The 27,472-nt window shown below is 40.7% G+C and overlaps 1 protein-coding gene across 2 annotated transcripts in view; it reads left to right on the top strand.

Annotated features, from left to right (window-relative positions):
• The window catches only part of LOC122542680 (striatin-like), a 139,617-nt gene that overhangs the window by 94,581 nt on the left and 17,564 nt on the right, over positions 1 to 27,472 (top strand). The window contains exons 8-15 of one of the 2 annotated variants that reach the window (XM_043680661.1): positions 6,058 to 6,168; positions 8,093 to 8,236; positions 8,398 to 8,534; positions 12,520 to 12,695; positions 16,870 to 16,917; positions 17,081 to 17,202; positions 19,787 to 19,954; positions 24,559 to 24,696. In XM_043680661.1, the coding sequence (XP_043536596.1) occupies positions 6,058 to 6,168; positions 8,093 to 8,236; positions 8,398 to 8,534; positions 12,520 to 12,695; positions 16,870 to 16,917; positions 17,081 to 17,202; positions 19,787 to 19,954; positions 24,559 to 24,696 (1,044 nt within the window). The remainder of the gene's footprint in view (positions 1 to 6,057; positions 6,169 to 8,092; positions 8,237 to 8,397; positions 8,535 to 12,519; positions 12,696 to 16,869; positions 16,918 to 17,080; positions 17,203 to 19,786; positions 19,955 to 24,558; positions 24,697 to 27,472) is intronic. The other variant, XM_043680668.1, reaches the window with a different exon arrangement.

Below are 27,472 nucleotides of genomic sequence, written 5' to 3' on the forward strand. Positions count from 1 at the left end.
GGAGGAAACATCACAGAAGCGCTTCACAGGAGGCTCCCAAGCACTGAGGATGTCACCTAGACAGGGGACGAAATGTCTGCAACACAAATTCCCAGCTCGGCGAACAGAACCACAACAACGAACACCCGAGCTACAAATCTTCCCCCAAACTTTGAATGTATAGCATGATTAGTTGTGGTCCCAATACTGACTCCTGTAGAACCCCACTAGTCACCAGCTACCATCCTGAAAAAGACAGCTTTATCCTCACACTGCCTTCTACCAGTCAGTTAATCCTGTATCCATGCCAGTATCTTGCTCCAAACACCATGGGCTCTTATCTTATTTAGCAGCCTCCTGTGCAGCACCATAACAAAATCCAACTAAAATCCACTGGCTCTCCTTTATCTAACTTACTCGATACCATCTTAAAGAATTCTAAAATTTGTCAGGCATGATCCCCCCATGATAAAGCAGTGCTAAGCCAGCCCTATTTTAACGTGCATAACGTAATAATGGATTCTCTAAAATCTTACAACAACTGAGGTCAAGTTCAACCGGTCTATAATTTCCTTTCTTCTGCCTCTCTTCCTCTTTGTACAGGGGTTTTACATTCGGCATCTTCTAGTCCTCTGGGACCCGTCTTGAAGCCAGTGATTCCTTAAAGATCACCATCACTACCTCTACAATCTTCTCAGCTATCTCCTTCAGAATGCTAGAGTGTAGTCCATCAGTTCTGGATGATTTATCTACCTTCAGACCTTTCAGCTTCCCCAGCACCTTCTCCTCAACGGCCACTACATTCACCTCTGTCTCTGACTTCCTTGAAGTTCTGATATGCCACCGGTGTCAAGTTCCTCTGCTATTTCTTTGTATCCCGTTACTACTTCTCCAGCTTCATTTGCCAGTAGTCCAGTGTCTACTGTTGCCCTTCTTGCCTTTTAAATATCTAAAAAACTCATACAATCATCTTTTATATTACTACCTAGCTTACCCTTGTTGTTTCTTCTCTCCCTTACTGCTTTTCTAGTTGTCCTTTGCTGATCTTTAGAGACTTCTCATAATCTTCACACATTGCACGCTTTTTCTTTTCCCTGAGTTCCCTTGACAGCCATGATTGCCTTATCCTCCCCTTGGTATGTTGTTTCTTCCTGATCCTTTCCATACACTGTCCTCCAATTTGTTCTGAAAACTTTAATAATCTTTGCTTATCTTTCTCCCTCACCCCCTTTACTTTTTCCATGCAACTGAACTCACTCCGCCACTTGTTTAGAGTCATTGCAATGTACAGCACGGAAACAGGCCCTTTAGTCCAACCCGTCCATGCCGACCAGATATTCTGTCCTAATCTAGTCCTGTTTGCCAACACTTGGCCCATATCCCTCTAAACCCTTCCTATTCGTATACCCATCCAAATGCCTTTTAAGTGCTGTGATTATACCAATCTCCTCCACTTCCTCTGACAGCTCATTCCATACATGCATCACCTCTGTGTAAAAAGTTGTCCTTTAGGTCCCTTTTATATCTTTTCCCTCTCACCCTAAACCTATGCCCTCTAGTTCTGGACTCCACCAATACAGGGAAAATATCTTGTCTATTTATCCTATCCATGCCCCTCATGATTTTATAAACATAAGAACATTACAGCGCAGTACAGGCCCTTTGGCCCTCGATGTTGCGCCGCCCTGTCATACTAATCTGAAGCCCTCTGGTCACCCTTCAGCCTCCAACACTACAGGGAAAACAGCCACAGCCTGTTCAGCACCTTCCTATAGCTCAACTCTTCCAACCCTGGCAACATCCTTGTAAATCTTTTTGAACCCTTTCAAGTTTCACAACATTCTTCCGATAGGAAGAAGACCAGAATTGCACACAATATTCCAAAAATGGCCTACCCAATGTCCTGTACAGCCACATCATGACCTCCCAATTCCTATACTCTGTACTCTGACCAATAAAGGAAAGCATACCAAACACCTTCTTTACTATCCTATCTACCTGCGACTCTACTTTCAAGGAACTGTGAACCTGCTCTCCTAGGTCTCTTTGTTCAGCAACAGTCCCTACGGCATTACCATTGTATAACTCCTGCTTTGATTTGCTTTTCCAAAATACAGCACCTCGTGTTTATCTAAATTAAACTCCATCTGTCACTCCTCAGCCCATTGGACCATCTGATCAAGATTCCGTTGTAATCTGAAATAAACTTCTTCTCCACTACATCTCCAATTTTGGTGTCATCTACAAACTTACAAATTATACCTCCTCTGTGCACACCACTGGTCATAGGCCTCTAGTCTGAAAAGCAACATAGATCATTTCTACTGCTCTGCCCTCATCAATCCTCTTTGTTACTTCAAAAAACTCAGTCACATTTGTGAGACATGATTTCCCATGCACAAAGCTATGCTGACTATCCCTAATCAGTCCTTGTCTTTTCAAATACATGTAAATTCCACCCCTCACAATTCCCTTTGACAACTGTTTAAAGCCCTTGTTATGCAATTTGCCAGGACTGTGGACCGAGGGTAAGTTAGATGAACCCCATCCCATTGGAACATCTCCCTCCTTCCCCAGTACTGATACCATCGTCTCATGAATTCAAACCCGTTTGTCCCACACCAATCTTTGAGACACACCTTTATCACTTTAATCTTGTTAACCCTGTGCCAATTAGCTCATGAGTGGTAGTAATTCAGCAATTATTACCTTTCTGGTTCTGCTTTTCAATTTAGCCCCAAACAGCTCATATTTTCTCTGCACTCTCTTCCCTCTTTCTGCTTATAACATTGCTACTTACATAGACCACAAGAATGAAATCTTTTCCCTCCCACTCCAATTTCTCTGCAACCCAGATGAGATATCCTAAACCTGGGCATCAGGCAGGCAACACTGCCTTTAGCACTCTCGATCCTGGCCACACAGAATTGTGTTTATTCCCCGAAGTATACTATCCACAGTTGCACCTATATTTCTCGTTGCTCCCACATAGAGTCATGGAGAGATACAACATGGAAACAGATCCTTCAGTTCAACCTGTCCACGCCAGCCAGAGACCCCAACCCAATCTAGTCCCACCTGCCAGCACCCGGCCCATATCCCTCCAAACCCTTCCTATTCATATACCCATCCAAATGCCTCTTAAATGTTGCAATTGTACCAGCCTCCACCACTTGGCAGCTCATTCCATACAGGTACCACCCTCTGCGTAAAAAAGTTGCCCCTTAGGTCTCTTTTATAACTTTCCCCTCTCACCCTAAACCTATGCCCTCTAGTTCTGGACTCCCCTACCCCAGGGAAAAGACTTTGTCTATTTATCCTATCCATGCCCCTCATAATTTTGTAAACCTCTATAAGGTCACCCCTCAGCCTCTGACGCTCCGGGGAAAATAGCTCCAGCCTATTCAGCCTCTCCCTATAGTTCAAATCCTCCAACCTTGGCAACATCCTTGTAAATCTTTTCTGAACTCACATCTTGAATGGCTCCCTTATCACAGTGCTATGGTCAATTTGCTTATCCTCCCTCCAGCTCCCACTCTCATCCACACAGGGAGCAAGAATCTCAAAGCTGTTAGCCAAGTTCAAGGGCTAAGGCTTTTCAGCAATATCTCCTGGATCTTCTACCTGCCTTGTTCATAGTCACACCCTCGTGTCCCTGAGCACTGACTGAACTTGAGATAGTATTCCCAGGGGTGTGACTGCCCTGAAACACACTTATCTAGTTAACTCTCCCACTCCTGATGTGTGAGTGTTTGAAGCTCAGACGCCAGTTCATTAACTCTGAACAGCAGTTCCTCAAGCAACCAATGCTTGCTACAGATATGGACACTGTGAACCACAATGGGGTCCACCAGTCCCCACGTCATAGGTACAGCACGTCACTTGGCCCTGTATTTCTGTTTTAGTTAGTTAGCTCTTAATTAGGTTTATTAAAAACATTCTTATTCGTCTTTTTGTCTGTAACTGTAAATATTTACCCTATTTACCTTCAATCGGAAAGTAACCTACAATAGATACTCAAATTGGTAGCTACTACCAACCAATGAATTTGTGGTTTTCGTATGATGTCAGTCTTTCTTTTGTGCTGGGCGCCCGATCCTGTGTTTCATGTATCCTAAAAATAGACCTTACAAAAAAAGAACCAAAAAAGCAAGCAGAACTGTGCCAGGACTGTGGACCGGGCGTAAGTTAGATGAACCCCATCCCATTGGAACATCTCCCTCCTTCAGCACCTGAACTGTATACTCATTGGGACTGTGTGTCAGTCCAGATGTGATCTCTCCTTCCTGACCATGCGCAGCTTGTTGACCTTGTTCTGCCAAGCAGAACAGTGTGAGACAACGAATGTGAAACCTGTTCAGACTTTTCTCTGATCTAGCCTATGTTGTCCAGGCTTCGCTACTGTCAAGGAATACATTGAGTGCATAGGCTTGGTGGACTCAAACTTTGGTGTTCTGAGTCAATTTGCTGCTGTTCCACATGCAATCAATTTGAACAGTTGCTACTTTTGTGAAGTGTGTTGACTTCAGCATCAAATGACAGATTGCTAGTGATTGTGGAACTTAGATATGTGAAGCTGTCACAACATCTAGTGTCACATTGTCAATGCTGATAGACGGTGATGTAGCACGTTCCAGACGGTCACCTTTCTGAGGCTGATGGTGAAACCAAACTCTTTACATTTGAGAGAATCTCCCCATTTGCTGTTGTGCTCGTCAGTATGTAATCGGTGTATCACAAAACTCTGAGGACTTGGTCCATCATTGTACTGGACTTCAGGTGAGCAAAACCGAATAGCAGCCTGTCCGTTCTGGTGTGCTGGGAATCCGGTGAATCTCAAAGGATTCCAATGCTCTGACACCAATCGTGTTTCGTACAGAGGAGATCACATTGAACAGCTTCAGTGGACAGTCAAATTCGTCCAGAGCTTGTATAAATTGCTGTACTCTCATAGTCGAATGTCTTGCTGAAAAATCATTTGGAGGCAATACCTATTGCTCCCCCTTATTTAAGGCATTTCTCTTGCAGCTGCTGGATTGGAAGACTAGGTCTAATATAGATCTTCTAATTCTGAAAGTAAACTAGAATTTGGATGGATGTGTTGAGTCAAGACCTGCAATCTGACACAGTCAGCATAGGCAAATACTTATCCCATGATGCTTAACAAGAGATACCCAATAGTTGTTGCAGTCACTGTGATGGCCCATGTTCTTGCACAAAGAGATCTGACCATCTTTCTTGGTCAGTCAATTAATCATCATCAAGCATCCATATTTGATGCAGTCCAATATAAGTGAGTTCATTGGAGATGTGTAACCTGTGAATGACCTCTGTTTGCTTGTTCATTTGCTGGAAAATGGGATTTGAGTGGATATGAAAAACAGGACTCTGGATTTAAATCTGTCTTCACAGCAGATTGTGACTAGAAAGCATGTCGATGATTTTAACTTTCTTTCACTGATACTATTTGAAAACCATATGACAACGGTTTGATCCTGTAATATACAAATTGTTAATATGGTAAACTTGACATTATAACCTATGACATACCTTGTAATACCATAATTGTGATATCACAAAATATTATCGTCAGTGTTATGGATGCAGTGGTGGCTGAGAGAGAGTTGAAATGGTCTGACGGGTGCTTTCATCTATTGATTGTATAAATCTGAGTTACATAGCTGCTGTCTGAAATCTAATAAGTGGCTTATGAGCTTGTAGGCATGCATTTGTTGTTTAGCATGCAAGCTTCATGCCTTGTTCCTGGAACAACCAGCAAATATGAGAGACTTGTTTTGTTGTTCTTGAGTTAGCCCAAAATTGAGAATACTCCAGTATAGAAATGCTTTTTTTCCTTGATGGTGAATTTTATTTTGATTATTCAAATCTCAGTATGAACCTGCCTTGAAAAGGTTCCCATGGACCCGAATTGTCATATGGCTCTGACTTCAAGTAAATTTTGCTACTGAGATGTTGCAATGATATGGTTTTTAAACTAATATGTTGAAACTACCCTAGTAATGGTATAAGATTGTTCCATGAAGCGATCTCTGATTTGTTTCACTGTGCTGTGTTTAGACAAGGAAGATGTATGTCCCACACAAGAGAGCTGGGACGTGGACCAGGGACTAATAACCAAACTCAAGGAGCAGTACAAAAAGGAGCGAAAGGGGAAAAAGGGGGTGAAGAGTAAGTGCGTATGAAATCTGGTATACGTTTGGTTCATAAGCCCTCTCTTGCTGCACTTTCTTTTCAGAAAAGTATCCAGATACTTTTTCTGTTCCTTTAAAGCTACTTGCTCATGCTCAGCTACTCTTGATCCTCTGTCTCACCGTTGGCTTGGTTTAACTTTTTTTGGAAGTTGCTACCCAAAACTACTTCTCTTCTTTCAGTTTTCATCTGCAATTTTTAATTTTTGCCATTTCATTTATTTCTTACAAAATGGAAATGATTTCAAGCCATAGATTTTGGGTTTGTGTACTGAAGGCCAGTCAAACATCACTAGTAATGAAAGGTAGCTAGTGGAAAAATTTGGAAAATTTATTTTGGTCAGTAATTAACATAGCCGGTAATCATTCTTGTTTTCAACTGGAATTGATGACTTCTTAGGAGGGACGAGTTTTCTTTTGAGTATAAGTCTTAACATTGTGACTGGAAAAAAAGTCTTTAAAATGTTACTATTGGTGATCTTGGTTTTGCTAAAATATCAAAACTGGCAAAGATCATAGATAATAGAATTTATCTCAATAATGACTTGATCGTAAGTACCCAAACCCACATTTGCTTTGACTCATCCCATTATTCTATGCGATAGAGAGACATTTCTGAAATTCAGAGGATGAAGCTCTGGATTTGTGTTCGGTTCCTTCTCGTTGCAGATTTGAATCTTCAGCGAAGAAGACCTGAGGTAATGGTATCAAATCTGAAAATGGAGCCAGAGTGGATGGAATAACTCCTTGTTAAGCAATCTAGGGGAATGTAGAACGAGTTTGTTCTATGTTTTAATGTGATCTGATGTTTAGATCCAGTTCCAATTGTATGAAAGGCAGAAGACATCCCTCCTGTTTCATTTAGCATTGTGAATGTAATACACGATGACATACACTTATGAAACCCAAACTTGCTATTTTATTTAAGTACATAAGTAGAAAAGTGCTGTGTTGGGCAGAGTACAGACTATTACTTTAAGTTTGTAATACTTTATCCAATAGGCCTTCACAATCAGTCTCGCCAAGAAACTCATCCTCTATTTACTTGATTGGAAGGAAACTTAAAAAGCAGAATTTCTCACTTTAGTAGTCATATTTTGGGCAGTTGATCGACGTCTATCCATCTCGTCAGATAGTAAAAGTTACATTAATGTCTATCCTTCTGATTATCAGACAGTAAAAGTTTCATTAATGTATATAAATTTAGTGTCTGAAATTTATCTGGAAAAAAGTCTATATTATTCACTCTCTCAATTTTCTGCAAAATATAGATTACTGAATAATCACCAGGCCTGGCTGACAAATGTAGATAATGTTTACATCATGTCAAGCAATGGGTTGTCCTGGCGGAGCAGTGGCCATAGCATTGTATGAGTACAGTGTCACTCGAACTATGCAAATAGGCACTATTCACATGTTTAGAATCCAATATCTTTCAAGAGTAAAAAGGATATAGTTCAAATACACAATTTTAATGTATAATCAAGAAACAAGGGATAAACATTTCCACTTTATGAATGCTATACATACTGGGCACTGACCTCCGTCAAAATTCAATACAATTCAATGCCATACAAGAATTTTATAGGTATGCTGAGATAGAGGAAATGGGCCTGATTGAAGGTTTATTTTCCCTGTTATACCCTAGTTGATGATCTACTCATTTGAGGATGACATTAAAACTGCAGGCCATAACTGGGTAATTATAACTATAATATTTCCTGTGTTTATTTTAATCATATTTTGATCCACTTTTTTCTACTTCAGACAAAGCTCTTATGAAAACATTGAACGAATATCTTAACACCAACATACTTGGAAATGTATAAGTAAGCCATTCTTTTCAAAGGCAGAGGCTTACAGAATAAAACATTACTTTCATCTCTCTCTTTGTTTCTTAACAGGGCCAAATAGATCAAAGTTACAAGATATGTTGGCTACTTTAAGAGATGTGGATGAGCTCCCTCCATTACAGTCTTCAGTAAATTCTCCACCCAGGCCAACTACCACACGACTGACTGAGCATGAAGCTGGCAGAGCAGAAGAAGGTAGGTGAAGGGGAATCTGGGCAACTTAAGTTAGTGAATTGAGTCGTCTTTAAGTCATCTTTACCATGTTATTATCCTCATTTATTTTGGATTAAATTTAATATTTTTGAATGAAAGTTTTTGATAATGAAAGTTTCTTTTCTTAAAACTATTCTTTCTAGTTGAGGCATTGACCTTTCCTCCAGGAGCAGGAAAGTCCTTTATCATGGGTCCAAATGAAGCACTGGAAAACGCATTGGGTCTTGGAGAGTTAGCGGGTCTTACGGTTGCTAATGAGGCAGATCCTCTAAATTATGATGTAAGTAGGAATTTCCAGCAGCTAATCAGATTTATTTAAGAAGACTAATTATTAATATTCTAGTGCAAGTGAGAATTACTACCTATGTAGTTTTGTGATCAGTCAGTAAGAGATTGACCAAAAGTTTCTTTTGAGTATAAGCATCAAAGGAGAGAGTTTTTTTGTGGTGTTGGGAATTATTGGTAAAATCTGCTGCTTGCCACTCTGGCTTGCATCTCATTCTCTGTAGCATGATGTATTTAACATTTGATGCTTCTTAACTTATGTAATTGAACATTAAAACTGATAGCTTAGCTGAGTTGGTAATACTAAATTCAGTCAGAAACTTCTGTGTTTAAGTCCTATTTGAGAATTTGGAACAGCATAGCAACACTGAGGGAGTTCTGTATTGTTGGAAGTGTTATTCTTATAATTAGTCTTCAGGGAAGCTATTCCACATAAATATCCCAGGATTCTAAGTAAATAATAAAAAGTAAAATTTTAAAAAATAAAGGTAATAGGGTAGAGATAGGGAGTTTGGTTTTCAACTTTTTTTTTATTAATTCATGGGATGAGGGCATCACTGGCTAGGCAGCATTTATTGCCCATCCCTAATTGCTCAGAGGACGGTTAAGAGTCAACCACATTGCTGTGGGTCTGGAGTCACATGTAGGCCAGACCAGGTAGTTTCCTTCCCTAAAGGACATTAGTGAAACAGGCAGGTTTTGCCTGAAAATGGACAATATTATTTGTGGTCATCATTAGACTTTTAATTACTCTTGAATTTAAATTCCTGCATCTGCCATGGCAGGATTCAAACCTAGTTCCCAAGAACATTATCTAGATTTCTGAATTAATAGTCCAGTGATAATACCACGAGGCCATTGCCTCCCCCATTTTCCAATATTAGCTGAGGGCACTAAGGTTTAGAGGGAACAGAATTATTAAAATGCATCCAGGAAAGCTTTTTAAAATCAGTATGTAGAAGGCCCCACAGAGAATGGACAGTATTGGACTTGATTGTAGGTAACGAAGCCAGGCAAGTAGTTGAAGTATCAACAAAGGAGAATTTTGCAGTTAGATTCAAGATTGTTATGGAAAAGGACAAGGATAGGCTTAAAATTAAAGTTCTAAACTAGGGAAGGGCCGATTTTTAATAAGATCAGGTGTGATTTGAGCAGATTGGAATGGGAGCATATACTTTCAGATAAATCTGTGTCAGAGTGATGCGATGCATTTAAAGGAGGAAGTGGGACGAGTATGGCGCCAACATGTTCCAATAACGACAAAGGGTGAAACCAGTAAATCCTATGAGCCCTTAATATTGAGGGATATACAGGTTTAAAGGAAGGTTTACGGCAGATATCAAGGGCTTAAAAAGACAGACGCCCTAGTGGAGTACAGAATGTGTCAGGGGAAACGTGAAAAGGAGAGCAAAAAGGACTTTGAAAGAATACTGGCAGGTAAAATCAAGAAAAATACTAAGTTGTAATATAAGTTTATTAAAGACAAAAGTATAATGAGGCAAAGAGTAGGATGCTTTAAGGACCACAGTGACCATTGTGCATGGAACCAGAGGACATAGGTTGGGTTCAAATTGTCCCTCTCACTAGTGAGCACTGACACAGTATGGAGATAGAAATCAGTGAGAAGGTCTGTGATATACTTAAAGAAGATAGAAAGGAGGTTCTGACTGAACTGACCTACTTAAAAGTAGATGAATATTCAGGGCCAGATGAAATGTAGCTGTTGATTGAGACAAGAGAGCCGAAGTGCTGGCAATAATTATAAATTCCTCTGACTACAGAAGAGGTGTCAGAGGACTGGAGGGCAGCCAATGTTATACCGTTATTTAAATAGGGAGAAAGAGATAAACCAGGAAACAATAAGCCAGTCAGTGTGACTTCATTTGCAGGGAAGCTATTGGAAGCAATTCTGATGGACAGAATTAATCTACATTTGGATCGGCAGGGCTTAATCAAGAATAGTCAGCATGGTTTTAAGGGCAGGTTATGTCTGACTAATTTGAGTAAAGTTTTCAGAGGTGACCAAGTGTGTAGATGAGAGCAATGTATTTGAGGGTGTCTACTTGGACTACAGCAAGGCATTTAATAAGGTCCCACATGCGTGACTGATAGCAAAGGTGAGCGCCCATGAAATCCAAGGAAATTTGGCTATTTGGATCCAGAGTTGATGGAGTGGTAACAAGCAGAGGCTGTTAGTCAAGTGCTATTTTTTGTGACTGGGAGTCTGCATCCAGTGGGGTTCCATGGGCATCAGTGTTGGGACTTCTGATGTTTGAGGTAGATATAAATGATTTAGACTTGAATGTTGGAGGGTTGATCAGTATATGCACAGATGAAACAAAAATTGGTGGAATGGTCAATAGTGAGGAGGATAGCCTTAAATTACTGGATGGGCTGATCAGTGGCAAATGGAATTCAGTAAGTTTGAGATGATGCACTTGGCAGGACAAAGAAGGCAAGGGGATACATGATGAAAGTTAGGATCCTGGAAGCACTGAGGATTAGAGGAACCTTGTTGTGCGTGTCAGCCAGTCTCTTAAGGTAAAAGGACAGGTAGATGAAGTGTTTAAGAAGAAGCATAAGATACTTTATTAGCTGGGACATATAGTTTAAGAGCAGGGAGGTTATGCTGGAATTGTATAAGTTGTTAGTTAGGCCAAAGCTAGAGTATTGTGTGCATATCTGGAATCCACGTTTCTCTCCTGTAATTGGATAGACTGGGGTAGTTTTCCCTGGAGCAGAGGAGTCTGAGGGGGACATGATTCAGATGTATAAAATTGAAGGGCATACCAAGAAAGAGAATTTACCTTTTGGTGCAGGAATCAGTGACCAGGGGTATCAATTTAAGGGAAGGGGGAGGAGGCTTGGAGGGAATGTGAGGAAAACGTTTTTCACTTAGACAGAGGTAGGAATCTGGAACTCACTGCCTGTAAGATTGGGAAAGGCACAAACCCTCATAACCTTTAAGAGGTATTTAGACACATGCTTGCGATGCAAAACTATTACAAGGCTGTTAGCCAAGTAATGGAGAATGCGACTAGCGTAAGTTTTCAACTGGTGCAGACTCAACAGGCCAAATAGCCTTTCACTGTGCTGTAAACCTCTGATTGCTGATTTGTACATAATTGTTCAGCTGGTATGCAACAACACAATAACAATGCAATAAGGCAAATCGGAAGTACAATAATCATTTTGGATTTGATGCCTGGTGTTCATCTACAACAGTGCTGTGAATTCCTTCCTCTAATCAAAATAATCAGAAACTGGTACAGAGTTAAAAATCCCATAACACCAGATTATAGTCCAACAGGTTTATTTGGAAGCAATAGCTTTCGGAGGCTGCTCCTTCATCAGGTAGTTGTGAAGGAACAGTGCTCCAAAAGCTAGTGCTTCCAAATAAACCTGTTGGACTATAACCTGGTGTTATGTGATTTTTAACTTTGTATACCCCAGTCCAATACTGGTACCTTTAAATGAGAAACTGGTAAGTTGACTTTATCACACAGGGCAAAAAAAGTCCATTCTCAAGAGGAATTTTGATAGAATAAAGAAAGACGAACTGTTTCCTGTAGCAGATAGATCAATAATCAGTGGTGATAGATTCAAGGCAATTGGCATAAGAGCTGTAAGGGAAATTGTGAATTTTGTTGAGGGAGTTATGATGATCTGCAATGCACTGCCTGAAAAGCTGGTGGAAACAAATTCAGTAATTACTGTCTTAAAACAAAATGGACATTGACTTGGAAAAAGCTCTGCAGTTTGCTCTATGAATAAGAAGCAGTAGACTGAAACCAATTGTATAGCTCTTTCAAAATGATGGTTGAGGCATGATGGTCTGAATATCCTCCATGTGCTAAATGATTCTACTATATTCTAAAGAAATTTTATAATGAAAGGGAAAATCCAACTAATTTAATGTTTAGGAGCTTTGAAAAAAATTCCTTATTCACTATTTTCTGAAATGTTTTGGGATTTCACAGATCACTAATAATAAGGATGCATTAAGAAAAACTTGGAATCCTAAATTCACATTACGGAGCCACTTTGATGGAATAAGAGGCTTGGCATTTCATCCAGTTGAACCTGTTTTGGTAACTGCCTCAGAAGATCACACTGTGAAATTGTGGAATTTACAAAAGACTGCTCCAGCAAAAAAGTAAGTACGATGAAGGACAACAGTACATTCTTCACACAATTATTATGGTGCAGAAGGAGACCATTCAGTCCATCAAGTCTACTCTGGTACTCAGCATTGTAACTTAGGCCATAAGAAATAGGAATAAGAGTAGACTGTTTGCCCCGTTTAGCCTGCTATACCATTCAATAGGATTGTAGCTGATGCACTTTCCTGTGTTTTCCTCATAAACCTGGATTCCCCCCACAGATCAAGAATCTACCTTATTCAGCCTTAAATATACATGAGAACTCTGTTCCCACAGTTCTCTGTGGCAAGGAATTCCAACAGCACTCAACCCTCTGAGAGAAGAAATTCCTCCTCATCTCAATCTTAAATAGGCGCTCCTTTATTCTGCGACTATGCCATTTGGTCCTAGACTCTCCCATAAGGGGAGACATTCTCTCGGCATTTACCCTGTCAAGCTCCTCAAGAATCCTATATGTTTCAATGAGATCACCTCACATTATTAATTCCAGTGAAGAGAGTCCCAACCTGTTTAGCTGTTGTTCATAAGACAATCCTTCCATACCAGGGATCATCCTAGTGAACCTCCTTTGAATTGCCTTCAATGAAACGATATCTTTACCTAAATGAGGGGATCAAAACTGCTGTCAGACTCCAGATGTCTCTACAGCACCTTGTACGGTTACAGTAAGACTTTCCTACTGTTATACTCATACCCCCTTAAAATAAGGACCTACATTCTATGAGCTTTCCTAATAACCTGCTGCACCTGTGTGCGAGCTTTGTGTTTCATGTACAAGTACCCCAAGTCCCTTTGTGTTGCTGCTTCCTGCAGTTTTTCTCCGTTTAAATAATACTTTTTTCTTTTGTTCTTCCTCCCAAAATAAACAAATTCACATTTTCCCACATTATATATGCCATTTGCCAAATTTTTGCCCACTTACCTAACATACCAATATCCCTCTCTATAAACTTTTTATATCTCTCTTGCAGAATCGACGTTTCGGGCATAAGCCCTTCTTCAGGAATCCTGAAGAAGGGCTTATGCCCGAAACGTCAATTCTCCTGTTCCCTGGATGCTGCCTGACCTGCTGCGCTTTTCCAGCAACACATTTCCAGCTTTGATCTCCAGCATCTGCAGACCTCACTTTCTCCTCATATCTCTCTTGCAACCTGTCTTTCCACCTATTTTTGTGTTATCTGCAAATTTGGCTACAGTAGATTCACTTCCTTCACCTAAGTAATCATCATTATATATTGTAAACAGGATCAGTCCTAACACTGATCCCTGTGGAACCCCACTGGTCATGAATTGATTGTCAACTTGAAAAAAAGACCTCTTACACCCACCTGCTGTTTCCTGCCCATTAGCCAATTCTCTATGCATGCCAATATACTACCTCGTACACCATGGGCTCTTATCTTATAACTTAACTTTTTGTGAGGTATCTTGTTGAATACCTTCTGAAAGTCGAAATGGAACACGTTTACTGGTTTAATGAAGCCATCCTGACTCTGCTTGATTAGGTTATAATTTTTAAAAAAAATTGATTCCAATGTTTCTCCAAAAATAGGTGTTAGGCAAATTGGCCTATAGTTACTCATTTTTTGCCTCCCTCCCTTTTTGAGTAGGGGTGCCACATTGGGAGTTTTCCGATCCTCTGGTGCTTCTCCAGAATCCAGTGATTTTTGGAAAATTACAACCAGTGCCAATCTCTGTCCCTTCACATCTTTACTATCATGTGTAACCCAGAACTCTGCAATAGTCCAGCTAAGTTCTAGCCAGTGTCTTATGAAAGGCCACGGGACTAGTGTTGATAGTTTGGTATTTTTGCAGTATGGACTTAGTGGGTCAAAGTGCCTCTTCTATACTGGACGAATCTGCGATTCTCTATGAATCTGAGTCCAGCATAACCTTCCTGCTCTTGTATTTTATGTTCCTGCTGATGAAGATTAGAATACTCTATGCTTTATTGATAACTATTCACCTGTGGTGCCACCTTTAATGATTTATGGACATATACACTGAGGTTTCTCTTATGCGCGCTCTTCTTAATATTATCTGAAATGCAAAGTGTTCAAAACTTGCATAAATCTAGATGTATTTCAACTACTTTTTTCAGAACTATTAGTAAATAATTCATGCTTTCTATTTTTCAAGCAAAACATTCAAATTGTTGTCATAAGTAAATTTAATTCAAAGTCAAAGTCTAGAAAATCAAGACACCCAGTAGGAATTGAGAAAGCGAACAAAAAACTGTTCAAAAAGCTAAATTTTCACAATTCTTAACTCAGGAGCATAAGAATAGGAGTATGCCATCGGCTGATTGAGCCTGCACTGCCGTTTAATACGATCATGATTGAATGTTTCACGGTCTTTTACTCCACTTAAGATGAAGAAGACTTGGGGGATGTAATCCACTGTTCATGATTGTGTAAATTCCTTGATGTGCCACCTGTCACTGATTGGAGAGTTGGAAGGGCAGGGAGTGTGAACTGGGCACGATGCTGGAAGAGAATAGTGGGCTACAGTGAAAACATGTAATGTAAAAATTTGTCAGTCAGCAGAAGGATTTTGAAAACTATTAATTAAGTGACAGGAAGCCAATGAAAGACAACTAAGGTTAGAGGTGATAGGTAAAATGCCTTGGAACACAAAAGGATGGCACATTTTACTCCTTGACATTCTAGTTACAATGCATGAAATTCTCTGTATTTTTGCTTGCTTCTCTATTGAAAGCAAAGCATTTTTTTGTTCGTTCATGCTTTGTGATCACTGATTAGGCCTGTATTTAGTATCCATCCGTGATCGCCACAGAGGGCAATTCAGAATCAACCACATTGCTGTGTATTTGGAGTCACATGTAGACCAGACTAAGTAAGGAAGATTTCCTTTACTAAAGGACATTGGTGAACCAGAAGGATTTTACAGCAATTTTTTTTAATTGAATTCAAATTTCACCACCTGCCATGTAGGGTATCAAGTACATTTCCCCATATACATGTACAATTTTGAAACCAGATGGCTTAACTTGAAAAGGCACTGCTTTGTAGAAGCTCTTCAGAACTGGATCTCCAGTCTTGATTTTAAGAATAATTCATCAGGCAGAAAATGATATTGCACCTAGGCACCTGGGAACTCACCTATTCCCATTAGATCTTTCTACAGTGTGAGCCATTAATTTCTATGTATGATCAGTGGAACCTCCTTATAATTTGTCACCTACTATGAAAGACCTGACACATTGTTGCAGAAAGTAATATATGAAAAAGAATAAAAAGATGACGTAAAGCAGAAACTGATAACTAAGGCAGAGTTTGAAGTGACTTGATTTGTAATGGATATCAGCATTTTGTTTAAAGTTTGGAGAGCAGTGCTCTGGATTTGTTGAACAATCTGAAAGATGAGACTCAGCAGGTTAGTGGGCAAGTGCTGGCGATTCTGTGGATAATAGTGGGTCAAGTAAGATGGCGGTGGTTATTTTTAGGTTGTGTTCACAATGTGTTATGATGTTACTTGACAAATTGTACATTTCTTTGTAAAGACTTTATTTTTGATAATGGAAAATGGATGGTTTTAAAAATGAAGTGCTGTTAACACTTGTTTATTCAACCAGTAGGGTAAGTTTGTGTTTGCAGATGAACTGGCGCCAGGAGATGTGTGTAAAGTGAGGTTCAGCTGGCAACAAGCAGCTTATTGGTCTGTGGAGTAGTGTCCCAGTTGTTGATAAATACCTTCTGCCACAACTATATGATTGGCTCCCAGGAGGCTGAACAGCTTGTGGGTGTGAACAATATATCCCAGAAGTTTTTGGATCTCTGAAAGGATCTTTTACAATTTTACAGAATTTATACCTCAAAGCTGGAAGTAAGTTCTGCTTGGGGGCGATTTTTTTTAAAAGCCTGAAAATTGTAAAGAGGCAAATGATTGAGGCCCTTGGAAATCAGATGAGACCATTATTTAAATATTGAGAAAGAAGATGATGGTGTTGGTGAGAATGTTTGAAGCTTGAAAACCAAGACAAATCAATGAGTTTTGTTGTATTATTGACTCAATGGTTTGTACATTTTATCCCAGAAAAGGTGTACTTCAAACTGATAATACTGCATCGGAGCCTCTCCTTCAGTTTAACCTTACGAAACACAGCTGAGAAAAGGTAACAGTTATCTGTATTTTCTAATTCCACAGGAGTACTTCGTTGGATGTAGAACCCATATATACGTTCAGAGCTCACAGGTAAACCTGAATAGCTGTTCCATGTAATGCTAAGCATACTGTGCCCAAAATATTGAATTGATGTTACTTGACAAATTGTACATTTCTTTGTAAAGACTTTACTGTGCCAACAGAATGGAGAGAGATTTACCTTTGCGGTTTTTGTGACCTTTGTTTTGGATAGAGGCCCAGTGCTATGTGTTGTGATGAGCACAAGTGGTGAGCAGTGTTTCAGCGGAGGTACTGATGGGTTAATCCAGTGCTGGAATGCTCCCAATCCTAACATCGATCCATACGATTCATATGGTGTGTATGTTTATATTATTTATCGGCTGTTCTCATAATTGATTTGACAATTTAATTTTGAAGCAAACAATGAGCTGTGAATGAATTGCTGAAGTTTGCTTGTGGAATTACTTGTAATTTAGTTCCTCTATTAACTCAACCAAATATATCATAGGAGCAGTATTAAACCATTCAACTTCTTGAGTCTGTCTTGCCAGCAAGATCAGTGCTAAAGGCGAGCAATCTCAGATTTAAAATTAAATTAGTTTTAAAGGATTTTCATGGAGACTGTTCCATACTTCCATCTTCCCATAAAAAAGTGGCCTGGATTTTCTGAGGAGTGGTAGTCTCAATCAGATTGCCACTCTGCTCTTATTTTATACCTTTGGGACTGAGCTCTGCTTTTCTAACAAGATTAAAAATGTGTTGCTGGAAAAGCGCAGCAGGTCAGGCAGCATCAAAGGAGAAGGAGAATCGATGTTTCGGGCATAAGCCTGTTCCTTCTCCTTTGATGCTGCCTGACCTGCTGCGCTTTTCCAGCAACACATTTTTATGCTTTGATCCCCAGCATCTGCAGTCTTCACTTTCTCCTTTTCTAACAAGCTTCCTAGCTGACCAGTTCCAGCTTCAGGAATGCACACCGTACCTGAAGTCAAACAGGTCCCCTGTCATACAGGATAGTTTTGGGGGCAGTCAAGACATGACCTTTTCCAGCAGTCAATATGCTATGTTCTGAGATTTAAATGTTCAGCAGCACAGCTGCCAACTTAGCCAGTTCCTGTAAAAGGGTAAGTATATTCTTGCTGAAGATCACACATGTTGTCAAAGCTTTTCATTTTGCACTCATCAGTATATTTAGCAAGATATGAACCAGCAAATGGCTCTCATCTATTTTGCTGAATTAAAACAGATTGCATGTGTGCCTGTTTTTCTCTCTGCAAAGAACAGAGCCCCAAATATGAACATAAGTAGCTTCCAGAACACTCAAATAGGCCACATTGCAAGCCGCTGTTAATCCAAGATTAGTTGTCAGCAGTAATCATGTTTATTTGGAAGGGCAGAGCCCATAGAGTCACCAGAGGTTCTGTTGGGTGAATGGTGAGTTGGAGGATCAGCTTAACAGTTGGAATATTGGTACTAGTAACTTGAATAGAACTAGAAAGTAAATTTTAACAGTTAGGAGCTAAAGTAAAAAAGCACAACCTCTTAAGCAGAGCCACAGGCAAGCTGGTAAAAGACCAAGGGTTAAACGTGGTTCAAAGACAGGTGTGGGAGAAATTTGATTTAACTTCATGGGGTACTGGAACCACCACTGAGGTAGAATGGGAGTTGTTACAGTGGATGGGATTCAGTGTTGGGACTAGTATCCTGGCAAATCAAATAACTAGGGCTTTAGAGATGGCTTTAAATAGTGCAAGAGCATTCTGGAGATGAAATGCATATGTTTATAAAACAAAAGGGCGTGGCAATATTGCACAAGAGATATTTAAATCATGATTACCCAGTGTGGGACAGAATATGTAAAAATTGTTTTTAAAAAAAGCAAATGGGGTTTTAGCATTTACTAGCCTATGAAAAGATAAAAGATGAAACACTTCATCAATGTATCTGCCTTTCAGCAGTACCTATCCATAACATCTAAGTGTCCTTCTACCATCTATCAATTCTCCTTATACTATGGACAGTTGTCTGCCAAGTTTACTTAAACATCTATGCTTAAGCAGAGTTCTTAGGGAAATCCACACGTGTGTAGTGTGAAAAGATACAATGTACATGCAAAGATTTCTTTCTTTGACTGCTTTATTTGAAAGGGTTCAGAAAAGATTTACAAGGATGTTGCCAAGGTTAGAGGATTTGAGCTACAGGGAGAGGCTGAACAGGCTGGGGCTGTTTTTCCTGGAGCATCGGAGTCTGAGGGGTGACCTTACAGAGGTTTACAAAATTATGGGGGGCATGGATAGGATAAATAGGCAAAGTCTTTTCCCTGGGATCAGGGAGTCCAGAACTAGAGCGCATAGGTTTAGGATGAGAGGGGAAAGATATAAAAGAGACCTACGGGGCAACTTTTTCACGCAGAGGGTGGTACGTGTATGGAATGAGCTGACAGAGGAAGTGGTGGAGGCTGGTACAATTGCAACATTCAAGAGGCATTTGGATGGGTATATGAATAGGAAGGGTTTGGAAGGATATGGGCCGGTTGCTGGTAGGTGGGACTAGATTGGGTTGGGATATCTGGTCGGCATGGACAGGTTGGACCGAAGGGTCTGTTTCCATGCTGTACATCTATGACTCTATGCTTCTCACTTTTACAACTTGTGGCTTAAAATATATTTGTTATAAAACTTCTAATCATTACAAAAACACAGTGACTCTTGTCTTTTAATTGTCTTTCATATAATGACTTAGCCTGTTGTACCCAGATTTGGTTTGTGTATACTTATAATATTATTATATGTCTAGAAATCTCTTAAGTAAAGTCAGGTGGAATATACTGTAGAATAAGATACAGGTTTCAGAGGATCATACAAGGGAAAATTTAATAAGAACAAAACCTGATTATATGAGTTTGTTCTAGTCTATACTAAAAAAACCTATTTGTTTGCAGATCCTTCTGTGCTACGAGGTGCTTTGGAAGGTCACAATGATGCAGTTTGGGGTTTGGTATACAGTGCTACACATCAACGTTTACTGTCAGGTTCAGCTGATGGTACTCTGCGGCTGTGGAACGCCACTGAAATAGCACCCTCACTTTGCGTATTTAATGAGAACCGAGGTATGGACTGAATTTGCCTCTAGGATTCGTCTTGTACTCAACTCATTAGTCTCTTATGGTGTTGTGTTGAGAGCAAGTGTCTTTGAGGAAAGTAGGGTTAGAGAGGGGATAGTTAAACTGGGCTGCGTGGATCTAATTTGGTCTGCGTATGAAGTCATGTGTCCTCTTTATTTTTCCATTGTAAATTCCTGTGCCTACATTTCCAATGAAAACTAAAGATTTATTGCCAGCTCCCACACTGATAAAGGGTGTAATTATAATGTGACAAGTTTAAGTAAGCAGTTTTGTTCAATGATATTGGCATAGGAGTCATGTAATGGAAAATGCTGTCAGGAAGTGCATGCAGGCATTCTTTCATTTGTGTGAAATATCATGAGTAAACAAAATCATTTGTATTTATATTCGTTCTTTGAATATTGTGATCAAGTAATATTTTTATTATAAGTATTGGTACAGTTTCAATCTTCAGCTATTTTAAAATAAGAGCACTTTCCAATTTCAGATTACATCATATTAACATAAATGGTCTTGTGTTGCACGTACTGGATATTTGATTGTGTCTAAACTTCAATGGGGTGTCTCTTTGTCCTCAACCAAGCCTCAAGGGCATGTATTGGAAATCCAGCCTCTCTCACCCATGAATTTTCATCCATCAAACTTATTGTGAAGCAATGCTCAAAATGCATGAGAGCAACAGGCACGTGTACCCCTCACCACCCTCGCTTGCATATACAGCCCCCACACTCACTCAGGCCCCACCCCTCCAAAAGAACATGTACACATGCCTCTCTACACCATAACACCCAGGAATACAATACTGAGATAATTAATTCCATGCAAATGACTGTGAAATCTCTTAATTTAGCTTTTGAACCTGTGAAGCCACTACAGGCAATTCTTCCAGAACATGATAGTTAAGTTCTTGCGTGGCCTCATGCTATACAAAAATCCCGCAATAAAGACAATGCTTATGGTGTTGGCAATCTAATCGTATTATAGATAACGCACACTTTAAAAATTCACGTTTTCAAAACAGTGTGCCCTATTCACCCAATCGCGTTACACCAATTCGCGTTAACAAAAGGCACATTATAGCAGAACTACCTGTATTGGGTATATTTATTAGTGGATGTTGTTGTAATGATAACACTGCCAACTGTAAAGTTTAAATTTGATATTTAGCTCTGAGATGCAGTTAAAAAACCAGTAGTAACTATCCAGTAACTGTAAAATTTCCAGCTTCGTACACATGCAGTAGAAATACATTAGCTGGGACCTACTGGGGAGCTTTTAAACTAATGTGGCAGGGGGCTGGGAACAAGAAGGGAAGACAAGTAGACAGCGAGGTGAAAACTGGAGACTGTAAGAATCATGAAGCTGGCATTAATAAGGGGAAGAGTTGGCAGAGAGCAGATGAATGTAAAAGAACTGGTGGTCTGAAGTGCATATACTTTAATGCAACGAGTATAGTGAGTAAGGCAGATGAACTTAGGGCTTGGATTGGTGTCTGGGAGTATGACATTATTGCGATCACAGAGACCTGGTTGAAGGAAGGGCCTGATTGGCAACTAAATGTTCCAGGTTATAAACGCTTCAGACAGGACAGGGAGGGAAGTAAAAAGGGGAGAGGAATTGCATTGCTGATCAGGGATGATATCACGGCTGTGCTGAAGGAGGATACTATGGAGGGCTTGCGTAGTGAGGCATTATGGATAGAGCTGAGAAATAAGAAGGATGCACTTATATTGTTGGGGCTGTATTACAGGCCTCCCAACAGTGAGCGTGAGGTAGAAAAACAAATAGGTAAACAGATTATGGAAAGATGTAGAGGCAACAGGGTGGTGGTGATGGGCGATTTTAATGTTCCCAACATTGACTGGGATACACTTAGTGTCAGAAGTCTGGATGGGGTAGAATTTGTAAGAAGCGTCCAGGACAGTTTTCTAGAGCAGTATGTCAATAGTCCGATGAGGGAAGGAGCCATATTGGACCTGGTACTGGTGAACGAGCCCGGACAGGTGATAGAAGTTGTGGTGGGGGATTTCTTTGGGAACAGTGACCACAATTCTGTAAGTTTTAGAATACTCGTAGATAAAGAAGAGAGTGGTCCTAAGGGAAGAGTACTAAACTGGGCCAAGGCCAATTATATCAAAATTAGGCAGAGGTTGGGAATGTGGATTGGACATGGCTCTTTGAAGGGAATTCCACGTTTGAGATGTGGGAGGCTTTCAAAGATAGTGCAGGATAGGGTTGTCCCGTTGAAAGCAAAGGATAGGAAGGGCAAGATTCGTGAACTGTGGATGACAGGAAAAATCGTACAACTAGCCAAGAGGAAAAGAGAAGCGTACATAAGATCCAGGCAGCTAAAAACAGAACAGGCCTTGGAGGAATATCGGAAGAGTAGGACCAGCCTTAAATGAGGAACCAAGCTGGCTAAAAGAGGTCATGAAATAGCTTTAGTGAGCAGAATTAAGGAGAATCCCAAAGCCTTTTTGTATAAGAAGCAAGCGAGTAACTAGAAAAGGGATTGGTCCACTAAAGGATAATGAAGAAAGGCTGTGTGTCGAACCTGAGAAAATGGGTGAGATTCTGAATGATTACTTTGCATCAGTGTTCACTGAGGAGAGGGACATGATGAATGTTGAGATTAGAAATAGAAGTTTGGTTACTCTGGATCACGTTGACGTAAGTAGGGAAGATGTGTTGAGTAGGCTAGAGGTTATTAAGGTGGACACATCCCTAGGACCGGATGGGATCTATCCCAGGTTATTGAGGGAGGCAAGAGAGGAAATAGCTGGGGCCCTGACAGGTATCTTTGTAGCATCCTTAAATACAGGTGAGGTGCCGGAGAACTGGAGGGTTGCTCATGTTGTCCCCCGTTCCAAGAAGGGTAGTAGGGATATTCCGGGTAACTACAGACCAGTGAGCCAGACGTCAGTGATGGGAAAGTTGCTAGAGAAGGTACTAAGGGATAAAATCTATCTATATTTGGAAAAGAATGGGCTTATCAGTGATAGGCAACATGGTTTTGTGCAGGGAGATCGTACCTTACCAACTTAATAGAGTTCTTTGAGGAAGTGACCAAGTTGATAGATCAAGGAAGGGCTGTAGATGTCATAAACATGGACTTTAGTAAGGCATTTGATAAGGTTCCCCATGGTAATGGAGAAAGTTAACTCACATTGTGTGCAGGGTGTTCTAGCCAGGTGGATAAAGAACGGTTGAGCAACAGGAGACAGAGAATAGTAGTTGAAGGGAGTTTCTCAAAATGGAGAAAGGTGACCAGTGGTTTTCCACAGGGATCAGTGCTGGGGCCATTGTTTGTGATATACATAACTGATCTGGAAGTTGGTATGATCGGCAAGTTTGCAGATGACACAAAGATTGGTGGAGTAGTAGAAAGCATACGGGACTGTCAAAGAATACAAGAGAATATAGATAGACTGGAGAGTTGGGCGGGGAAGTGATAGATGGAGTTCAATCCAGGCAAATGTGAGCTGATGCATTTTGAGAAGTCTAATTCTAGAGCGAATTGTACAGTAAACGGAAGAGCCTTGGGAAAAGTTGATGAGCAGAGAGATCTGGGAGTTCAGGTCCATTGTACCCTGAAGGTTGCTGCACAGGTGGATAAAGTGGTCAAGAAGGCAAAAGGTATGCTTGCGTTCATCAGACGGGGTATTGAGTATAAGAGCTGGCAGGTCATGTTAAAATTGTACAAGACATTGGTTCGGCCGCATTTAAAATACTGTGTACAGTTCTGGTCGCCATATTACCAAAAGGATGTGGATGATTTGGAGATGGTGCAGAGAACGTTTACAAGGATGTTGCCTGGTATGGAAGATGCTAGCTATGAAGAGAGGTTGAGTAGGTTAGGATTGTTTTCATTAGGAAAAAGGAGATCGAGGGGGGACCTGATGGAAGTCACAAAATCATGAAGGGTATAGCCAGGGTAGATAGAGATAAGCTTTTTCTCAGGGTGAAGGATTCAGTAAAGAGAGGTCATGCTTTCAAGGTGAGAAGTGAAAAGTTTAAGGCAAGTAATTTACACAGAGTGGTAGGTCCCTGGCACGCACTGCCAGCAGAGGTGGTAGATTCATTTAAGATGCGTCTAGACAGATGCATGAGTCGGTGGGGAGCAGAGAGATACAGATCCCAAGGAATTGGGCGTTAGGTTTAGACAGTGGATTTGAATCGGCTCAGGTTTGGATGGCCGAAGGGCTAGTTCCTGGGCTGTAAATTTTCTTTGTTCTTTGACCTCTCAAGTTTGTGCAAGATGTGTTTAGAGGGGCTTCTTGGTGTGCAGAATTGTGTTTTGGAAACCTACTAACTTATGCCTGTTGTCATGTGCCAGTTTAAATACTGCGTCTAGGAAATTAATATCTTCCTTGTGTTTTGTAAGTTGGAATGAAAATGAAACTTCTGAAAATCAAAAGTAGACCTTCCAAACCGAAAATCTAGCCCTTGAGAAAACTATCTACTTTTGCATATCTTTAGGATTTCTTTTCTCGGTATATTTTAACAAATGTAAACACAGATTTGTATTTGCAGGTGAAAGGTGTTAATTATTTTTGTGCAATGTAAATGATTTTATTTTCCTTCTACAGAATCTGGAATCCCTACCTCTGTTGACATAGTCTGCAGTGATCCTTCTCATTTGGTATCCTCTTTTGTGAATGGGCAGACAAGCATATTTGACATGGAGACATGTCAGCGAATCCTCACCTTTGAATCCAATACTGATGGTATGTTTTTTTGGAATAAGCAAAATAGATAGTGAATGGGAAAGTATTTGGCAGGTTGAGTATAATGTGGGAAAATATGAACTTGTCCATTCTGACAGGAAGAATAGGAAAGCATTTTATTAAAACAATGATACTGCCAAACTGTGCTGTAAAATGGTATCTGGGTGTTCTAGTATAAATCACAAAATGTTGGTGCAGCAAATAAATAGGAAACCAAAAAGGATGTTGTGTTTATTGGGGAAATGGAATGTAAAACTAGGGGGGGGGAAAAGAACCAAAGAACAGTACATGCTGGAAATCAGAAACAAAATCAGGAATTGCTGGGAAAAACTCAGCAGTTCAGGCAATATCTGTGGTAGAGAAAGCAGAGTTAATGTTTCTGCTTCAGTGGCTCTTCTTCAGAACTGACTGTAGCTAGGAAAATATTGGCAAATATGCTAGAGAAGGGAGTTGGGTAAGGACAAGGGAGCCGGAGATGTGTTGCTGGAAAAGCGCAGCAGGTCAGGCAGCATCCAGGGAACAGGAGAATCGACGTTTCGGGCATAAGCCCTTCTTCAGGAATCCTGAAGAAGGGCTTATGCCCGAAACGTCGATTCTCCTGTTCCCTGGATGCTGCCTGACCTGCTGCGCTTTTCCAGCAACACATCTCCGGCTCTGATCTCCAGCATCTGCAGACCTCACTTTTTCCTTAAGGACAAGGGAGACGTTGTGTACTCCCTTTCTCTATCCCTTCCCGCTTACAGCAGTGATTCTTCTGACACATTTCATTAGTTTCAGAATTTTCAGTTTGTGGGCCTTAGCTGCCTCCTCTTTACCTTGGACATGCAATCCCTTTACACGTACATCCCCATCAGAATGGTTTCAGGGGTCCCATGCTGCTTTCTAGGGAAAAAAGGGCTTGAACTATCTATCCACCAACACCCTCCTCCACCTGGCCTCAATTTGAACAACAACTCCTTTAACTCCTCCCACTTTCTTCAGGGCATAGGGATGGCCATGGGTACCCCCATGGGCCCTATTATGCCTGTTTCTTTGTGTGGTATGTGGAACATTCCTTGTTTCAGTCCTACTCCAGCCCCCATTCACAACTCCTCCTTCAGTACACCAATTGGTGCAGTTTCCCCCTTTCATCCGAAATTGGAAAAAAAATCATCAATTTCACTTACAGTTTCCACCCCACTCTTAGCTTCACTTGGTTCATGTGTGACTCCTCCCTGGGGATAGACTGGCCACCAATATCAACTACAAGTCCTCTAACTCCCACATTTACCTTGATTATCCAATGTCACACCCTGCTTCCTGTAGACTCTTCCATTCTCCCAGTTCCTCCATCTCCATTGCATCAGTTCCAATGATGTCAACTTCAACAAAGGGTCTCCCAAATGTCCACAGTCTTCCTCAACTGAAAACAGAAATTGCTAGACAAACTCAGCAGGTCTGGCAGCATCTGTGGAGAGAAAAGAGTTAACTTTTCAAGTCCCATGACCATTCATGAGAATGTTTCTTCCTCATTGAATAAATTTCCTCTTGTTCTTTGTTGTAAATCTTGCACACAATCTGTATCCATGACTCTCCTTCTAGACCTCTCAATGACTGGAAACAAATCTGCAAACCCACTGCAATTTAATCAGATTATACTTTAATTTAATATTTTCCCAATGATCGGGCAACACGGTGGCTCAGTGGTTAGTCCTGCTGCCTCACAACACCAGGGTCCCAGGTTCGATTACAGCCTCGGGCGATAACTGTGTGGAGTTTGCACGTTCTCCCCGTGTCTGCATGGGTTTCCTCTGGGTGCTCCGGTTTCCTCCCTGAATTGGTCATGCTAAATTGGCCATAGTGTTAGGTGCATTAGTCAGAGGGAAATGGGTCTGGGTGGGTTACTCTTCGGGGGGTCGGTGTGGACTAGTTGGGCTGAATGGCCTGATACCACACTGTGGGGAATCTAATCTGTTTAGCAATCACAGGAAGTAAGTATAACTTAAATTCAACAGTGCCCACTCCATCCGCACAGATCCTCCGGCAGTGCCAGCTCCCTCAGCACTGTTTGTACTCTGTATGGCATGTGAATAACTCTGATATGCAGGGTCTCTCTCACGTGTGAAAATAAGGGGGTCTTCTATTGACTGTCACGGTTTACATCTAGGTAACTGTACCCATTCATATAAATGTATCCATTGTGTAAATATGCAGGAACTGTCTTTCTCTTGCACATGTCCAGCTCTGGGTAATGAGATAAAAAAAATTCTGGAGAAAGCTGGGCTCTGATATTGTGCTGTCTGTTTAAAACCAGACAGCAGAAATAATTCTTTACCAGATTGCATTCCTTGTCTGAATGTGCCATCGGTGAGTGTGAAATTGTGTACTATAATCTGTTGGCTTTAACGTTGAGGAGTATAGTAGGGGAGATAGCGTCTATTCCTTCTACACAAGTTCCAAGAGAGATGTCTGAGGCTGGGTGAAAGGGGATGAGGTTGCAGAGTTTGCCCAGGGTTTGAACTCCTATTACTGTTAAGATGATCTGTTGCTGGAAGCTGGGCACCTCAGGCAAGGACAGGTATTTTGCAGTGCTTCAAGGGACATGGGTGTCAATGCCTTGTCCCTAATTGCTCCTTCAGGAGGTGCTGGTAAACTGCCATCGAACCACTGTACTCTGTGAGGATAACAGTGTCTCCTGTGAAGGAAGACTGACCTGACTGACTCACGCACTTCACCAAAATTGGTGATATGGTGGACAATGAAGGAGGTTATCTCAGAGTACAAAGGGACCTTGATC

The sequence above is a fragment of the Chiloscyllium plagiosum genome, chromosome 3 (genome assembly GCF_004010195.1).
Source record: "Chiloscyllium plagiosum isolate BGI_BamShark_2017 chromosome 3, ASM401019v2, whole genome shotgun sequence".
NCBI classification, from domain to species: domain Eukaryota; kingdom Metazoa; phylum Chordata; class Chondrichthyes; order Orectolobiformes; family Hemiscylliidae; genus Chiloscyllium; species Chiloscyllium plagiosum.